This window comes from Rhincodon typus, chromosome 4 (genome assembly GCF_021869965.1).
Source record: "Rhincodon typus isolate 14 chromosome 4, sRhiTyp1.1, whole genome shotgun sequence".
Lineage (NCBI taxonomy): Eukaryota > Metazoa > Chordata > Chondrichthyes > Orectolobiformes > Rhincodontidae > Rhincodon > Rhincodon typus.
Window position 1 is genome coordinate 21,511,065 of NC_063335.1, and position 18,335 is coordinate 21,529,399.

Below are 18,335 nucleotides of genomic sequence, written 5' to 3' on the forward strand. Positions count from 1 at the left end.
CACAGCTAGTTCAGAAGTAGATTCTAATTTCCTGGTTATATTGGTCAGCCAAGGCTTTCCGGATTGGCCCAGGATAACAACCCCAATCAAGAACCTCATAGTTAACAAGGCCCACCTGGTAACAATCACTACATTCGGTCACTTCAGAGTAAAGTTAGGAGTCAACCAGATTGGTGTGGAACTGGTTATCTGAAGATTGTGGAGACCAGTTAATTTTAGTTACAGGACTAAGATTTTGGTTGGATGGGCAATCAATGCTGATTATTTTTGGCCCTATTTCTGCAAATGATACTGCACATGAAAATAATTCCAAAAAAGTTATATTGGACTCAAAACATTAACTTTGTATTTTTCTACGCAGATGCTGCCAGACCTGCTGAGTTTCTCCAATGCTTTCTGTTTTTCATTATGTGTGGAAATTGCTTCTCCTGGCTATAATGTTCCAGGTAAATAATCTTTAATAGATGTAACAGCACCAACAACATGCTTTTATACAGTACCTTTAATGTAATAAAATGTTCCAAAGTACTTTACATGAGCTCTATGAAGTCACATATCCCATAGGTTTTTTTTTGCCACTGCGCATATCTCTGAGGTTTGTGCAGAAGTCATTCTTTGACATGCAGACTGGTCTGCACAGAGCTTCCCAGCAGTTATGCTCAGTTTAGAGACAACATTGATATAAAGTACAATTGGGCACAGAGTTACATAAGGAGAAATTAGGACAAAATGTCAAAAGCCTTATCAACAAGGTAGGTTTTAAAGAGGACCTAAAAGGACAAAAAACAGGTAGGATGATGGAGAAGTTTAAGAAAAGAATTCAAGGCCACATGCCAAAGCAACTAAACATAGGTCGATCTATGGTGGAACAACTAACAGCGGAAACTTTCCAGAGAGGTCAGAATTAAATGAGCATAGATACTTTGGACGGGGGGTATTAGGCTTGCAGAGATTATGTAGATTAGAAGGCTGTGGAAGAGCTTGAAAAAGGAAACTGAATCTTAAAATTGAGGCAGCGTTTGACTAAAAGAAAATGTCAATTAGCAAGGATCCCAAACTTGGATTGGGTGGATATTATCACTTCTGCTGGTGGTTTAGGAGTGGGTCCCTCAGCCTCCTTTGAAGCGGTGGAGACTGCTGTTCCCAGGAAGGGACCTGCTGGTGGTAACCTGATTGTGCTGGAATCTCTCACGTGCAATCACCTCCTATTCACGGAATCTCCTGTTGCTTCCAAATTCTCACTCAGTTGAACAAAACGAAGTTTGGTCTTGTGAGATAAACAGAAGCTACAAGTGTCACAAACATGAACCCTGAAATCAACCTGCCCACTTCTGGTTTTAAAGAAGGAGTGGGGGAGGGTAGATGGGTGGTGATAGCAGATAGCTGACCTGCTCACAAGTGGTGGGTTGCTAATTTAAATGTCATAATGAAGCTGTAGCCTCATTTTTATCTAACATTTTGCAAAAATACTCTGGGCAGTTGGGTTCTACAATCCCCAGCAAACCTGTAACCATAAAGTTTGCTTGATCCAGGAGATAGATGTATTTCTACATACCTAGTGGATTCAATGGAGCTGCAATGCTAGAACTCTTCTCCAGTTTTCCTGCAATAACTGGGAGTCAAATTGTTCAAACAGGTTGACGTGCTTTAGTGCCCACTACAAGGATCTCTTTCAGCATCTGCTTCAGTAGATCAAAACTTTAGAGTTTTCTCCTGATACTCCAAGTAATGAGTATCTTTGTACACTAAATATAGCATTAGAAGTTTATCATGAAAATGAGCTTCCACACATTTTTCAAAAACATTTATTTTCTGAAATAAAGAAAGGGAATACGAGTAACATATTTCATTAAGCAGAGCAAATGTACCAAAAAATTCATTAAAGTGACTGTGTCATAAGCAATTGAACCAATATTTAATTGAAAATGGCAAGAAAACAACTTATAAATAAGATATGAATAAATGCTCAAAAACACTTGTGTTTGGCAGCTTTGGCTAAAGTAGAAATTTTAGTCAAAACATTGGGAGAGTTTTGTACTTTTTTGTCATAGTCAGAGAAAAAAAAAGTTTTCATAGCAAGGAAAAATGGCCCCTCATCTCAACTTGTCCACACCAGTCATCAAGCATCTTTCTTCATTCTATTTCCCAACACTTGTACACTATGGCGTTTCAAGTACTCATCTAAATACTTCTTAAATTTCTTGAGAGCTCCCTCCTCCATCACCTTTTTAGGCAGTGAACTCCAGATACCGAGTACCCTCTGGATGAAAAATGTTTTCTCAATCTTACCTTAAAAGTATGCCCCGGTTACTGATGCCTCTACTAAAGGGAAAGGGCATAACAGGCTCGAGGGGGTGAATGGCCTACTCCTGTTCCTATGTTCCTATGCAAAGTTTCTCTCAATCTGCCCTATCAATGACCCTCATAACTTAGACCTCAGTCAGATTCACCTCCACCAAATACATCTTTTTTCAGAGAAAACAACCACAGCCTATTTAATATAAGATAACAAGGTATAGAGCTGGATGAACACAGCAGGCCAAGTGGCATCAGAGGAGTAGGAAGGCTGACGTTTTGGGCCTAGACCCTTCTTCCATCAGCATTCCTGTTCCTCTGATGCTGCTTGGCCTGCTGTGTTCATCCAGCTCTACACCATGTTATCTCAGATTCTCCAGCATCTGCAGTTCCTACTATCTCTGAAATAGCCTATTTAATATCTTTGTTGATTAATCACTTCAGCAACATCCTGGTGAATCTCTTCTGTACCTCTCGAGTGTAATCACATCTTTCTTATAGTGTGGTGAGCAGTACTCCAGCTACGGCCTAATTAATGTTACATACAGCTCCATCATAACCTCCTTGCTCTTTCATTCAATGCCTTGACTAATAAAGGCAAGCATCCCACATATCTCTGACCCACCTTAGCTACTGGTCCTGCTTTCCTCAAGGATCTATGGACATAAAACAAGTTCTCACTTGTCTGAAAAGTTCCAGCAGATCTTTTGCATTCAACCATGCTGGTAGACAAGATTTGGACTACTCCCAATAAGACAGACATTTAGTATGCACTGAAATGTCAGCCTAAGTGTGTGGAGGCTTCAACACCCAACCTCTCATTCACCTATTTTTGTGCCGCCTGCAAACTTGACTATAATACATTCACTTCTCTCATCCAAGTCATTATATAAATGGTAAATAATTGTGACCCCCAGCACTGACGTCTATGACATTCCACCAGTTACAGGTCGACATCCTGAAAATCCCCCCTTTTTCTCAACTTTATGTCTTCTATTATTTTGTCAATCCTCTATCCACACTAGTATACTACCTCCAACATGCTGAGCTATTATCTAATCAAGTTGCCTTCTGTGTGATACCTTGTCAAAAGCCTTTTTGAAGGCCAAACGTATTACATCTACTGGTTCCCCTTTATATCCTGATGAGTGCAAGTTGAAATGCTTCAACAAAATGTGCATGTTTTAGCAACACGAGTTCTGTAATACCAAATGACTACAACATCATTGTGGCAAATGAATTGTCTGTGTGCTGAAAAAGAATTTCAAATGAATAGCTGTAATGTAGTAGAAGACATACAAATGAAACAAGTACTTACTCTTGATCTTCCAAAAGACCTCTGAATTGATTGAGCAGTATCTGCTGATTGGCAGAGTGATTCTGTAATGCCTATTTAATAGACATTAACATGTATTGAGTTTGCATACTAGGGCAAAAGCAGTAGTTACAGAATTTCAGGAATGTTGATTTATCAAAAAAAGACAATCTTTGTTAAATCACTGAGGAAGAAATGAAATTTCCTTGACTATCCATATCTAGCGCCTACTACTGGTTAAGCAATGGATTTGTTTATTCAAGTGAAACATAAGAATTACATTGGAGTTAATAATAACTCATGCAGCTTTGAAGGAATGAACTCATGCAGGAATGAACAGGCAAGTACATGGATTAATGTAGTTATTTAGTAACGCAAAAACAGTTGCAAGTGTCACTGCATATAAGTGAACTACACAATGAGAATAATAGGATTTATTTAGCATACCCATATTTGTTCTGTATAATTTTTCTTTTCTTCTAATTCAGTTCTTACCTTCTTCAATTCTTGACTCAAACCATCAATGGTTTCCTGTAAGAGTCTGTGAAATGATATTCTGATTTTGAATTGTACTTTTTTTAAATGCTCGCATCACAGTTATTTAATTAGGAGCCATATAAAATCAAAAAGTCATACAGCACAGAAACAGACTTTTCAGTGCAAACAGGCCACGCTGACCATAATCCCAAAGCAAACTAGTCCCACCTACCTGCGTTATGGCCCATATCCCTCCAAACATTTCTTATTCATGTACTTATCTAAATGTCTTTTCAACGTTGTAACTATACCTGCATCCACCACTTCCTTTGGAAGTTCATTCCACACAAGAACCACCCACTGTGTAAAAACATTGCCCCTCATGTCTTTTTTAAGCCTTTCGTCTCTCACCTTAAAAATATGCGTCCTAGTCTTGAAATCTGCTACCCTAAGGAAAAGACACCTGCCATTCACCTTACCTATATCCTTCATTATTTTGTAAACTGTATAAGGTCACCTCTCAACTTTCTACACCCTAGTGAAAAAAGTCCCAGGCTATCCAGCCTCAACTTATAACTCAAAACCTCCATTCCGAGCTACATCATGGTAAATCACTTCTGAACCCTCTCCAGCTTAATAATAAAATTCTTCCTATAACAGGGAGACCAGAAATGGAAACAGCTCTCCAGAACAGGCCTCACTAATGCCCTGTAAAACCTCAACATAACATCCCAACTCCTACCTCAAAGGTCTGAGCAATGAAGGCAAGCAGGCTAAATGCCTTCTTAACCACCCTACCTATATATGTTGCAAACTTTGAAGAATTATGTATCTGAACCCCTATCTCTCTATTCTACGATACTACCCAGAAACCTACTTTTAATTGTGTAAGTGCCTGTGGTCTTGTTTTTATCGAAATGAAATACCTCACATTTATCCAAATTAAACTCCATCTACTGCTCTTCAGCCCATTGACCCGATTGATCAAGATCTCTTTGCAATCTTAGATAACCTTCTTCACTGTCCACTATGCCACCAATCTTTGTGTAATCCGTAAACTTACTAACCATGCTTTCTGTATTTGCATCTATATTATTTACATAAATGACAAACATTGTTGGTCACAGGCCTCCAATACGAAAAATTATCCTCCACCATCACTTTCTGATTCCTGCCATTAAACCAATTTTGTATCCAATTGGCAAGTTCAGCCTGAATCACATGTGATCTAACTGTCCTAATTAGTCCATCATGTGGAACCTTGTCAAAGGCTTAACTAAGGCCCAAGTAAACAATATCAACCGCTCTGTCCTCATCAATATCAATATTTCAGTATCTTCACTGAAACAATCAATTTCATCACCCTCATTCATTCCTATTGGATATGACGAATGAAACTTTCAGCCTAAGTGCCTCAATTACCAAATAGTTTCTATTATTATTACTTTCTACAATTAGAACAAAAGTGAATATTTCTGGTTACATACAAACAAAAGGACAAACAATTTCAGGGAAACCATCCTGCAAAACCAATAGAAGACGTAAAGTTGGGAAAAGGGAACATTTTTAGAATGCCAATCTGTAACTGGTGTAATGCCACAGAGATCAGTGCTAGGGTCACAGATCAGAACATTAATTGAGATTATCAATGGTTTAAAATTTGTGAGAGCCGGAACTTAATGCAGAACAGGGAGGAAGGTTCTCATGCTGCCTTTAATGCTTATTGTGGTTTTTGTAATCTTGAGGTAGTAATTTTATTTCAAAATTTTATTCAGTGCATAAGAGTTTAATGCAAGTTATTCTGTTAAAAAAGACAGAAAAGATCTTGAAACAAACAAGAATGCATTTACCGATGCATTAATACAGGCTAAGACAAGGGTCAAGATAAATAATTAAGATATTTGAACCTGGACTAGTATTCTACCATAAAGGGTATATTGGGAGATGTTATAGGCTTCAAACTAATCAGTTGGGGGAGGAATCTACAAGAAATGAAACAAACCTAAATATAAACAAAGTAAACAACAGTAAACATAAGGCATACTTTATTAAGAAAGGTCATAAATAGGCAGAGAATATATAAAGTTTGAGAACGGAAGTATCAAAAAATGCTTAAAAATGTCAGAGAGCAGCTATAAGTGGTTAAACTTCACAGCAATGCAGTGTCCAAAATGGAACAGGAGAACTGGAGGCAATAAGGGCACAGATTTTCCAATGGGAAGATGGCTATTGCAGCAGCACAGACTGGAGTTGAACATTGAAAGCAGGCAGAAGTCCTGACCGACTCTCGGAATTGTTCTGGAAGATGAAACTGAATCCGAGTTGTAGGCTTTGGAGGGTTCTTGCTTACTAATTATTGGGCAAAAGTTAGAAAAACTAAAACTTGCTTCTGGGTAACTATTGAACAGGCCACCTTTGATTGTTCCATAGATAACTGACACTTGCCATCCCCTCCCATACCTGACCTCAAATTCTTCCCCAGTCCTCCCCAGGAACTGAAACTGCCTCCGGACCTTACCCAATTCTCAACTCTGCTTCACACGGAGAACACTCCCACCTACTGCATTACCCTTTTCCCACTTGGTACTCCTATCCTTTATCTACTGGTCAGTACTGTCTATCACCTGCCTGGCACCCTAATCCCCTCCAACTCATATAGTGCATCACCTCAGTCACTTACCTTATGTACTTACCTTCTTGTAGCGGCTTTTAAAGTGGCTTCAGAACCTTTACATTTGGAAATATGGCATGAATTGTGCTGAAAAAGGGGTGTGGTTTCATTACTGTTCTACTTTGCTGTTGGCTGCTTCAGCTGACAAGGTTCCTGGCTCAGAGGTCAACACAGAGAACTTTTAAAAAGCAAGTTTTTTTTGTCCAGTTAGGGCTAGAAATAGGGTTTCTGATCTTGGTCAGAATACCTGGATCATATTGGAAGCATGTTATCCAGCTAAAACCATTCAGGTTGGAATCTAACCCTTCTCCACATGCAGATGTAGGAGAAATTATCCAGCAAGTAGTTGGAGAAGCATTTTCAATAGGTTTGGGGGGGCATCTTTCCTGCTGCTAAATTCATGCTCAGCTGTGTGTGCTTAAGAGACCTGTCAAGCTGGAGCACCAAGGCAGCATTACCGTCAGATTAACATTAAACGCCATAGTCTGATATCAAATCTGCATACTTCTGCTTACATTCTTCATGTCACAATGACATGTACCAAGGTGATATTCAACAGAGTGCACAATGAAAATGTGTACTTGTATTGATAACATTATTTTGGTATCAACTGGCACCAATAGGTCCAAAACCACATATGCAACTGATCTCAATTTTATACCCCTAGTTTTATACTCTTGTAATAACACTAATTAGCTGGACTAAAGCATTGTTTGCCTTGTTTGTTGTTCTTTTTCTATTTTTTATCTTCTAACCTACATGGATTCTCTCCTGGTCATGTTCTCATTTGCAGTTCATGTATTTAGCTTATACCTTTTTGCTTACCATTTTTGTTCCTTTATGACTATGCCTTATTAGCATTCAATTCTGGTCTCCTTGCTATAGGAAAGATGTTTTTAAACTTCAAAGGGTTCAGAAAAAATTTACACGGATGTTGCTGGGATTGGAGGGTTTGAGCCATATGGAGAGGCTGAATAGGCTGGGGCTATTTTCCCTGGAGCGTCGGAGGCTGAGGGGTGATCTTACAGAGGTTTGTAAAATCATGAGGGACACGGATAGGGTGAATAGCCAAAATCTTTTTCTCAGTTTAGGGGAGTCCAAAACCAGAGGGCATAGGTTTAAGATGAGATGGGAAAGACTTAAAAGGGACCTAAGGGCCAAATTTGTCACGCAGAGGGTGGTGCGTGTATGGAATGAGCTGCCAGAGGATGTGGTGGAGGCAGGTACAAATACAACATTTAAAAGGCGTCTGGATGGGTACATGAATAGAAGAGTTTACAGGGGTATAGGCCAATTGCTGGCAAATGGGTCTAGATCAGTTTAGGATGTCTGGACTGCACAGATGATTTGGACCAAAGAATCTGTTTCTGTGCTGTATAACTCTATGACTATAGTATTTAGTTTGTTCTTTCCTTTAGCAACTATATTTTCTTCTTCCATTGTTCTATAATGTTGTCTATTTTATGTTTCCAAGTTCTATTCTTAGCCCCTAAAATCTGACTTTTCCCCAAACTATTACCTTGTATTTTTGTCAAGCTCCTGTCCTTCTTAATTATCTTAAAGAGTTTTATATTATGATCATTATTGTCCTTACATTTTCCTCACTTTTTAAAAGAAAGCTATCATTATTGTAAGTGCTGTTTATGCTGTCTGTCTTTGTCTATGTGCATGTGCCTTTACGGGGAGTTTATACATTAGATTTTTAACTAGTAGAGCTATATGTTGATTGTAATTTTTTACCTGTTGACAAAACCTATTAATTCCTGTTAAGAAAAGAAAGCTGGTTCATGCTTTCTGTTAACCTGAGTCTAAAATAACTGGTAAATATGGGAATATTTTGTATTTTGATTAAGTCTTCAACTTTTGTATTGACTCTGGGAATACTGATGCCTGATTTCCATCTCACTACCCCATTAAAGAGTGACACTATTTTGGATCTAGTGCGGCCCTGACTTGCCTTTCCAAAATGCAGCACCTCACATTTATCTAAATTAAACTCCATCTGCCACTCCTCAGCCCATTGGCCCATCTGACCAAGATCCCATTGTACTGTGAGATAACCTTCTTCGCTGTCCACTACACCTCCAATTTTGGTGTCATCTGCAAACTTATTAACCGTACCTCCTATGTTCACATCCAAATCATTTACATAAATGATAAAAAGCAGTGACTGATCTCTGTGGCACACCATTGGTCACAGGCCTCCAGGCTGAAAAGCAACACTCTACCACCACCCTCTGTCTTCTACCTTTGTGTCAGTTCTGCATCTAAATAGCTAGTTCTCCCTGTATTCCATGTGATTTAATCTTGTTAATTTATCTACCATGAGGAATCTTGTCGTGCGAAAACCATATCTGGATTACTGTGAACAGTTTTCTAAAGAGAGATATATTGGAGTTGTGGGCAGGCCAGAGAAGGTTCATTAGGGTAGAACAAAGAACAATGAAAATTACAGCACAGGAACAGGCCCTTCGGCCCTCCAAGCCTGCACCGATCCAGATCCTCTATCTAAACCTGTCGCCTATTTTCCAAGGATCTGTATCTCTCTGCTCCCTGCCCATTCATGTATCTGTCCAGATACATCTTAAATGACGCTATCTTGCCCGCCTCTACCACCTCCGCTGGCAATGCGTTCCAGGCACCCACCACCCTCTGCGTAAAGAACTTTCCACGCATATCTCCCTTAAACTTTTCCCCTCTCACCTTGAAATCGTGACCCCTAGTAATTTAGTCCCCCACTCTGGGAAAAAGTTTCTTGCTATCCACCCTGTCTATACCTCTCATGATTTTGTAGGCCTCAATCAGGTCCCCCCTCAACCTCCATCTTTCTAACGTAAATAATCCTAATCTACTCAACCTCTCTTCATAGCTAATACCCTCCATACCAGGCAACATCCTGGTGAACCTCCTCTGCAGCCTCTCCAAAGCATCCACATCCTTTTGGTAATGTGGCGACCAGAACTGTACGCAGTATTCCAAATGTGGTCGAACCAAAGTCCTATACAACTGCAACATGACCTGCCAACTCTTGTACTCAATACCCCGTCCGATGAATGAAAACATGCCATATGCCTTCTTGACCACTCTATCGACCTGCATTGCCACCTTCAGGGTACAATGGACCTGAACACCCAGATCTCTCTGTGCATCAATTTTCCCCAGGGCTTTTCCATTTACTGTATAGTTCGCTCTTGAACTGGATCTTCCAAAATGCATCACCTTGCATTTGCCTGGATTGAACTCCATCTGCCATTTCTCCGCCCAACTCTCCAATCTATCTATATTCTGCTGTATTCTCCTACAGTCCCCTTCACTATCTGCTACTCCACCGATCTTAATGTCATCTGCAAACTTGCTAATCAGACCATCTATACCTTCCTCCAAATCATTTATGTATATCACAAACAATAGTGGTCCCAACACAAATCCCTGTGGAACACCACTGGTCACAGTTCTTCATTTTGAGAAACTCCCTTCCACTACAACCCTCTGTCTCCTATTGCCCAGCCAGTTCTCTATCCATCTAGCTAGTACACCTTGGACCCCATGCGACTTCTCTTTCTCCATCAGCCTACCATGGGGAACCTTATCAAATGCCTTACTGAAGTCCATGTATATGACATCTACTGCCCTTCCCTCATCTATCAACTTTGTCACTTCCTCAAAGAATTCTATCAAGTTGGTAAGATATGACCTTCCCTGCACAAAACCATGCTGCCTATCACTAATAAGCCCATTTTCTTCCAAATGTAAATAGATCCTATCCCTCAGTATCTTCTCCAGCAGCTTCCCCACCACTGACATCAGGCTCACCGGTCTATAATTACCTGGATTATCCTTGCTACCCTTCTTAAACAAGGGGACAACATTAGCAATTCTCCAGTCCTCCGGGACCTCACCCGTGATCAAGGATGCTGCAAAGATATCTGTTAAGGCCCCAGCTATTTCCTCTCTTGCTTCCCTCAGTAACCTGGGATAGATCCCATCCGGACCTGGGGACTTGTCCACCCTAATGCCTTTTAGAATACCCAACACTTCCCTGCTCCTTATGCTGACTTGACCTACAGTAATCAAACATCTATCCCTAACCTCAACATCCGTCATGTCCCTCTCCTCAGTGAATACCGACGCAAAGTACTCATTAAGAATCTCACTCATTTTCTCTGACTCCTCGCATAACTTCCCTCCTTTGTCCTTGAGTGGGCCAACCCTTTCTCTAGTTACACTCTTGCTCCTTATGTATGAATAAAAGGCTTTGGGATTTTCCTTAACCCTGTTTGCTAAAGATATTTCATGACACTTTTTAGCCCTCCTAATTCTTCATTTCAGATTGGTCCTACTTTCCCAATATTCTTCCAAAGGTTCGTCTGTTTTCAGTCGCCTAGACCTTATGTATGCTTCCTTTTTCCTCTTTGCTAGTCTCACAATTTCACCTGTCATCCATGGTTCCCTAATCTTGCCCTTCTATCCCTCATTTTCACAGGGACATGTCTGTCCTGCACTCTAATCAACCTCTCTTTAAAAGCCTCCCACATATCAAATGTGGATTTACCCTCAAACAGCTGCTCCCAATCCACATTCCCCAGCTCCTGCCGAATTTTGCTATAGTTGGCCTTCCCCCAATTCAGCACTCTTCCTTTAGGACCACTCTCGTCTTTGTCCATCAGTATTCTAAAACTTACGGAATTGTGATCACTATTCCCAAAGTAATCCCCTACTGAAACTTCAACCACCTGGTCGGGCTCATTCCCCAACACCAGATCCAGTATGGCCCCTTCCCGAGTTGGGCTATTTACATACTGCTCTAGAAAACCCTCCTGGATGCTCCTTACAAATTCTGTTCCATCTAAACCCCTAACACTAAGTGAATCCCAGTCAATGTTGGGAAAATTAAAATCTCCCATCACCACCACCCTGTTGCTCCTACATCTTTCCATAATTTGTCTACATATTTGTGCCTCTATCTCACGCTTGCTGTTGGGAGGCCTGTAGTACAGTCCCAAGAATAGGGGGTAATTCTGGGTATGGAGGGATATTCTTATGAAGAAATGCTGAGTAGTTTGGGTTTATACTCATTGGAGTTAAGAAGAATGAAGCATATTGAAACATGTAAGAATTCTAGGGGAATTAAGAGGATAGATGCAAGAGTTTAGGACTACTGGGCATAGTTTCAGAGTAAGGAGTCATCCATTTAAGATAGAGATGAGGAGGAATTTCTTCTCAGAAGATAGCGAATCTGTGGAATTTGTTACTGCATAGAGTTGTAGAGACTCGTTGCTCAGTGTATTCAAGGCTAAAATAGACATTTTTTAATCTGTAGGGATATCACAAGCTATGCGATAAGGCAAGAAAGTGGAGTTCAGAATTATCATGTTAACTATGATCTCATTGAATGTGACTGAAGACTCAATGAGCCAAATGGCCTATTTCTGCTTCTGCATCTTATGACCTGCAATGCTGCAATAAAGAATTTTTGAGCATGCTTTCTGTCCCATTAAGCTATTTCCAATCTTCTTCAAGCTTTCCTGTAACCAGTTTCAACAGCTGTTGAAGCCAGAATGCACCTCGAAAAAGTAGGAAGCCTTTAAGTTGTAGTCACTCAGTCCACTGTTATGCCCCTTACTGAGGCACAGATCTTTCAGAAATGTGCTTAAAACTGGGGTACTTTCTGCTATCATTTAAATTGGCAAGCAACTTGAATTAGTGTGCTGCCTACATCACTACCAATAGTTAAGGAATACTGTGCATCAGAATCCCACGGCCCATTTTCCCTCCTAATTCAAGTTTAGCCCCTGGATTCATTGCAATAACTGTGTAGGCGTTTGCTAAGATTATGCTTGGAGTTTGTGTGCCATTCTGGTCATTGATTTGATTCCTGGGACAAAAGGACTGTTCCATGAGAACAGACTGAACAGAAAGAACCAATAACCTCTGGAGTTTAAAAGGATGAGAGATAATCTCATTGAAATGTATAAATTCCTTAGAGAATTTGACAGTGTAAAGCTATGAGCCTGTTACTCCTGGCTGGAGAGTCTAGGAGAAGGGATAATACTCTTTGGAAAAGGAGCCAGCCATTTAGAACTGAGATTATTTTCAGAGAGTTATGAATCTTTGAATTCTCTACCCTAGAGAGCTCTGGATGCTCAGTTGATAAGTATATTTAAAAATTTTATTGATAGACTTTTGGACATCAAAGGATTTGGGTATAGAGCAGAAAAGTGGAGTTGAGATCAAAGTTCCGCCGTGATCCTATTTGTTATGTTCTTCGGAAATTAATTTAGCAACGTACATTAGACCAAAATAAAATATTTTGCAAGCATATATATCAAACCAAGACAGTTGCAATGGGAAAAGGACCACTAAGGGATAGAAATGATAAAATCACAGGCAGCAATTGGAAATGGCAAAAAAAAAAAATCAGTATTTATTGGGGAGAAAGTATATGACATTGGAAGATGAGATCAAAAATATCATAACCATACTTTATATATAAAGCAAAATATTAAATAAATGAATCAGATTTTAAAAGGCTAAAATCCATGGTCTAGAGTGACTGTATCCACATATTTAAAAATAATCTATTACAAAAATTTTTTTGATCACAGCTTAAACATCACAGGGTCATACCAGAAGACTGGAGCTTAGCTAAGGCCATAGTTATTTTTAAAAATGGAGATAGAACATATCCAGGGAACTATGGACTTTTTGATTTAACATCAATTGTAGGAAAAATAATGGGATCCCAACTAAATGAGAAAATGGAGAGATATCTTGAAAGCAAAAATATCATAAGGAATGGTCAGCATGCATTTTAAAAGAAAAATTCTTCCTTGATCTATTTCATTAAATTCTTTGAAGACCTAATAGAGAGACTTGACATGGGCAATGCAGCAGATGTAATTTATCTAGATTCCAAAAAGGCCTTTTGATAAGCTGTCATAATTGCACAGGTATTCTGATAGGAAGATAGTGATTGTTGAAACACAGACTAGAGGTGCCCATCAGGAACATACAGACATCCTAATGCAGCTGACTCCATGGATATTGCCCATGAAATTGAAATTTCAGATGGACAAAGTCCCAGCATCCTGAACCCTCAAAAAAGTCCCCAACTCTGAGATAGAGCCAGAGATTTCGGAGTGCTTAATTTAATTAGCTTTACAATTACCAAGAAAAGTTAGAGGAATGAAAATCTGCTCTTACTCCTGACCCCCAACACACTATAGAGTCCTCCACCCTCTCATCCACACCCATTCACCCCCACACCCACCCAATGGCTCACTTGTTCACCTTTCCACAGATATCAAGCATCCCACTGGCTGACTGATCCAGCCTGAATTGTAAAGTACAGAAGATATGCTAACCTTGTATCAGTCATTAGTTGGACCACACTTGGTACTGTGGTCACTATGGTTCTGGTTCTGGTCACTATACTATGAAAGGGAAATAAAGGCACGGTGAAAAATTGATTACAAAGAAGAAATTTGGTATTACCAGAAGAAAAGCATGACCAGCCTCTGTCTCTCTTCTTTTGTAAAAGGAAGGCTGAAGATGACCTAATGGAGATCTTTAAAATTATGAAACTTTTGATACAGGGAATACAGAGGGACTGTTTCCGTTTATTGGGAAGAGCAGAATTAGAATTGTTGGCCCAGATATTCTAAAAGCCAGGTAGTGTTTCTGAAGTGTAGGTGGGAGTAGCGCATGGGGAACCTGAAAAATCCCCATCACAGGAAATTGAATATTCCACTGGGCAATTCCCTTATGCCTGGAAGCCTTTGAAAGCATCCATTTAAATTAAGAAATTTGGAGGGTTCTGTGGAAGTAAATCGTTACTCAGGAAAAGTTAAAGTATTAAACCTAACGCCTGAGCAACTATTAAATTGAACCCCCAACTTACTTCTCATGTCCCTAACTACACCTACCCTAAAACCTTTACACTCCAGGCTGTTCTACATTATGGTGGGCCTGTAAGAATGAAAGGATGGTTCCGTATTTGTGAAGGAACCCTGATCAGAATCTCCTATAAGAAATTCAGAGATCTTTTGTTTCTTCGAGTGGACTGGTAATCTACGTGAGATTGCTGGTCTTTGTAAAGTCTTGCCCGTAAATATACATGGTAGTCACAGACAGAATTTAGAAGAAACTAAATTCGGAGATAGTGTCAATGTGGAACTTGTGGTCACAGGGATTCATGAAGGTGAAGAGCTTGGATGTATTTTAGGAAAACTAGATAAACGCATGAGGGAGAAAAAAATAATGGACTGTGCTAATTAAGTTAGATGAAGCTTCAGAGGAGGCTTGAATTGGAGCTCAAAATGCCAGACTCAATGATAGATTGAGATGAATGGCCTGTTTCTATGCTGTATCTTACAATGCAAAAATTCAATCTTCCGTGCCTTTATCGGTTGAAATAACCTCTTTCATATATTTTCAAGATATGTATGAATGCAAGGTGGGACAGAAAATGATTACTTTTAATAAGACATAGAGCTAATTTTGTAAGACTCACTTTGAGTGATGCCAAAATAGATCCACAAATTATTCAGCTATCTGTGCTGAATTGTATTCAAGAAATATTAGTCTTCTAATTCCACATCTGAGGTTTCTCCCATATTCGGGGCAAGTCAGATGATAGGCCAGACATTTTTGTGGCATATGTTATACTGTCCATTTCTGGATTATATTAAGGGTTAAAATGTAGAATTTTGCATTCAATTTAAGGTGAGAAGTGCTTATTGATTTTAATTTGTTTTACTTCAACAGTGTGCTTATAAGGAAAGCTTGAACTCTTGACCATCTTAGAATTTTTTAGAAGCAAGATAGCTTTGAAGTTACGTTGGACAAAATTGCTAAGGATGAAGCTAAGTCTAGATGAAAACCAGTGGGTTTTGGTTTTAAACACAGGTGAATGAGAAGAATTGCTTTAGACATCCAGTCTGCTACGTCCAACCAAATAACTCACGGTTGTATGTTTAGAGAGAGAAGAAGCAGTTCTCGAGAACAGGGTAGGATCAAGTCATTTAATAAGGAAAGGAGTCCGGCTATAGAACAGATATCATGGGGGTGTCGACATGTTTCTCGTATATCACAGGTTTGGCTGTCAGATATACTTCTATTTGGACCAGTAGACCTTATTGGTTAAATTATACCACAGACTTGAGCTGCAATCTGTTCAGCCAGATCCAAAGTAAAAAGGAACTGCCTTCCAAAATATAAGTATGTTTAAAAGCCGATTAGAGTAAAAGGCACAGTAAAACCAAATTCTGGTCAATTGGGTCTGTTGGTTTGAGTTTAAGGTTGAAGCTTGCATTGTTTATAATAGTTACCTTATGTGTTCAATGTGCCTACTTCATCATTGTTGTGTTTGTTTTATTTAATTTTATACAGAATTTAATTATGGAGTCCTGAAGCTCACTTTCTCACCCTTAGATCTTCCATGCACTATATTCTTTAAATATTTATGGTCTACCAAGTCAGATCTCAAAAAATTTCTCATTTTTTCCAATACACTCATGACTAGGATTATGACATAAATTAGAACATAAAATTGCTTGGTAGTCCAGAAGTTAAACATTGCTAAAATGAGACAAGAAGTCAAAGCTTTTTGTCTTACACTCAGTTAACTGTCAATCTTTGTTCTCAGACTAGGCAGGTAGACATTGACTGGTCAGGGTGATGCTTTGAGAATGCAGCAGAGATTGGCATTCTCTTTTTAATCTCCCAATAAAAAAGGTGTAATGTATGTATGAATTACTTTTGCCTTCATAAAACAGGGTCCTGTGTATTAATATACATACCCTTCAGCATGCACATTTGTATCACACTGCAAGGCCAATTGATAATCTTAAATTGCTTTCTGGTATAATTCTTAGCACAGTCTGCATTTAATAAATATTGTTGAATAGCAGATTCACATCTAATAGTTGAACAGACTGTTTTAAGGCTGGTGGAGTACAATTGGCATGATACCAGCTGCAAGTGGTAAATGGGACATTTGATTGATGCAGTACAATAATAAGGACTCTCTTATGCTGCAAAAATTGGTAACCCTTTGTTGAATTCAATTTCTTCCATCCTCTTCTTGATTAATGCAAGACAAAAGCTTCAAGTTCTTGTTTCTGTTTAGCAATATCTCAGTACAAAAGGAATTACCAACCCTAACATGTTCTGAGGTCTGAGCGACCTCAGCCTCCTCAGTGTCTTGGTATCTAAAGTCTTCATAACTGGTCTTTCCCATTCTTGGCATCATTCCTGAAAAATATACTGTCTGTACGAAATGGTTTTAATATCCTACATGTATCTGGTTGCCCAAAACTGTAGACCATACAACAATGTGTGACTTCAACAGGAAAAACTGTTGTAAAGAAGCTTCTAATGTTACAACACCCATAACTCTTTTTATCATCTAGATTTTGTTGGATGATTGTTTCCTCACATCATCATGCCTTTGATGCAAGACTCTGGTTCTTTGGTTTATTACCTTGAGCTACTCTTGAAAGCCATTTAGCTACATTCAGAAGTGTTGGAGTTCTTTCTGAGAGTCCATTTCTGAAGAAATCTGAGAAAAGGTTTTTAATTCACAAGCTATGATCTGATGACGTAGAGCAAGATGGAAAATGGATGCAAATATGACCGATGTTACAGTCCCAAGTTCTGCATTGCAACGATACTTGGAAAATGTTCACACTATACTGGCCTTAAATGGATGTCCACCTAAAACCTACAGTAGGTTCCTTGCATTTTCTAATGAGGAACTCAATGTTTGCTTTAGGTCCCCCATAGAATGCTGGGAACTTGCAATTTTCTAGGCATAGGTCAGGGTTAGAACCTGGTCACAGTGGACAAAGAAATGTAACTTTATTTTCAAAAATTATTGTTGAGTGAGGAGTTTTACAGGAATCTTGCCAAGGCAAGAATTTCCCTTTGAAAACTTCCAAGTTTGCCATTCATTTGAAGATTTCTGATGACATGGGACACACCTTAAAATTTACAAGTTACAACGGGCAAACTACTTATGGAGATTTTCCAGAGAATGGACAACTCACCTAACCTGGTGAAAAAGGCCTCTTTTCTACTTTATAATATCACATTGTAGTTCTGATGTTGGAGTAGAAGCTAAACAGGTACAGAATTTCTGGACTGACTATCAAAAATTAGTGACATAACTAGATTAGCTTTTTTGCTACATGAATCATAAAATAGAGACTTTGTATAATGATATTCCTCAGGAGACTTAGTTCATACAGAATTTCCTGTGAAAACGACTTGTGAGCAGATACATAGCCAGTAATTTTCAAGTACTTCAGTTAATTATGTTTGAATAAGTTTCCTAATTCTTCCTTCCTGGTTTAATTTTCAAATAAATAGCATACTTATCAGTAGAACATCTGGCTGAGGAATCTAATCATCAGTGAATTTACACATACATAGTTCTTAAAAACAGCCTTCAATGTGACCACCCCATTGGCTGGACACAAAATGTTTTTAATGCATTTGTTAAATTTATAAACATCTGACAAATTAAATTTATGAACAAAGTTTGTAAAATGCATTATAAATAAGCTGTTTTAACCA

General features: G+C 39.0%; 1 protein-coding gene across 1 annotated transcript in view; it reads right to left on the reverse strand.

Annotated features, from left to right (window-relative positions):
• Window positions 1-18,335, reverse strand: part of LOC109938338 (polyamine-modulated factor 1-binding protein 1-like) — a 414,237-nt gene that overhangs the window by 31,043 nt on the left and 364,859 nt on the right. The window contains exons 26-27 of the mRNA XM_048595662.1: window positions 4,058-4,151; window positions 3,614-3,684 (exon numbers count right to left, since the gene is read on the reverse strand). Of these exons, the coding sequence (XP_048451619.1) occupies window positions 3,614-3,684; window positions 4,058-4,151 (165 nt within the window). The remainder of the gene's footprint in view (window positions 1-3,613; window positions 3,685-4,057; window positions 4,152-18,335) is intronic.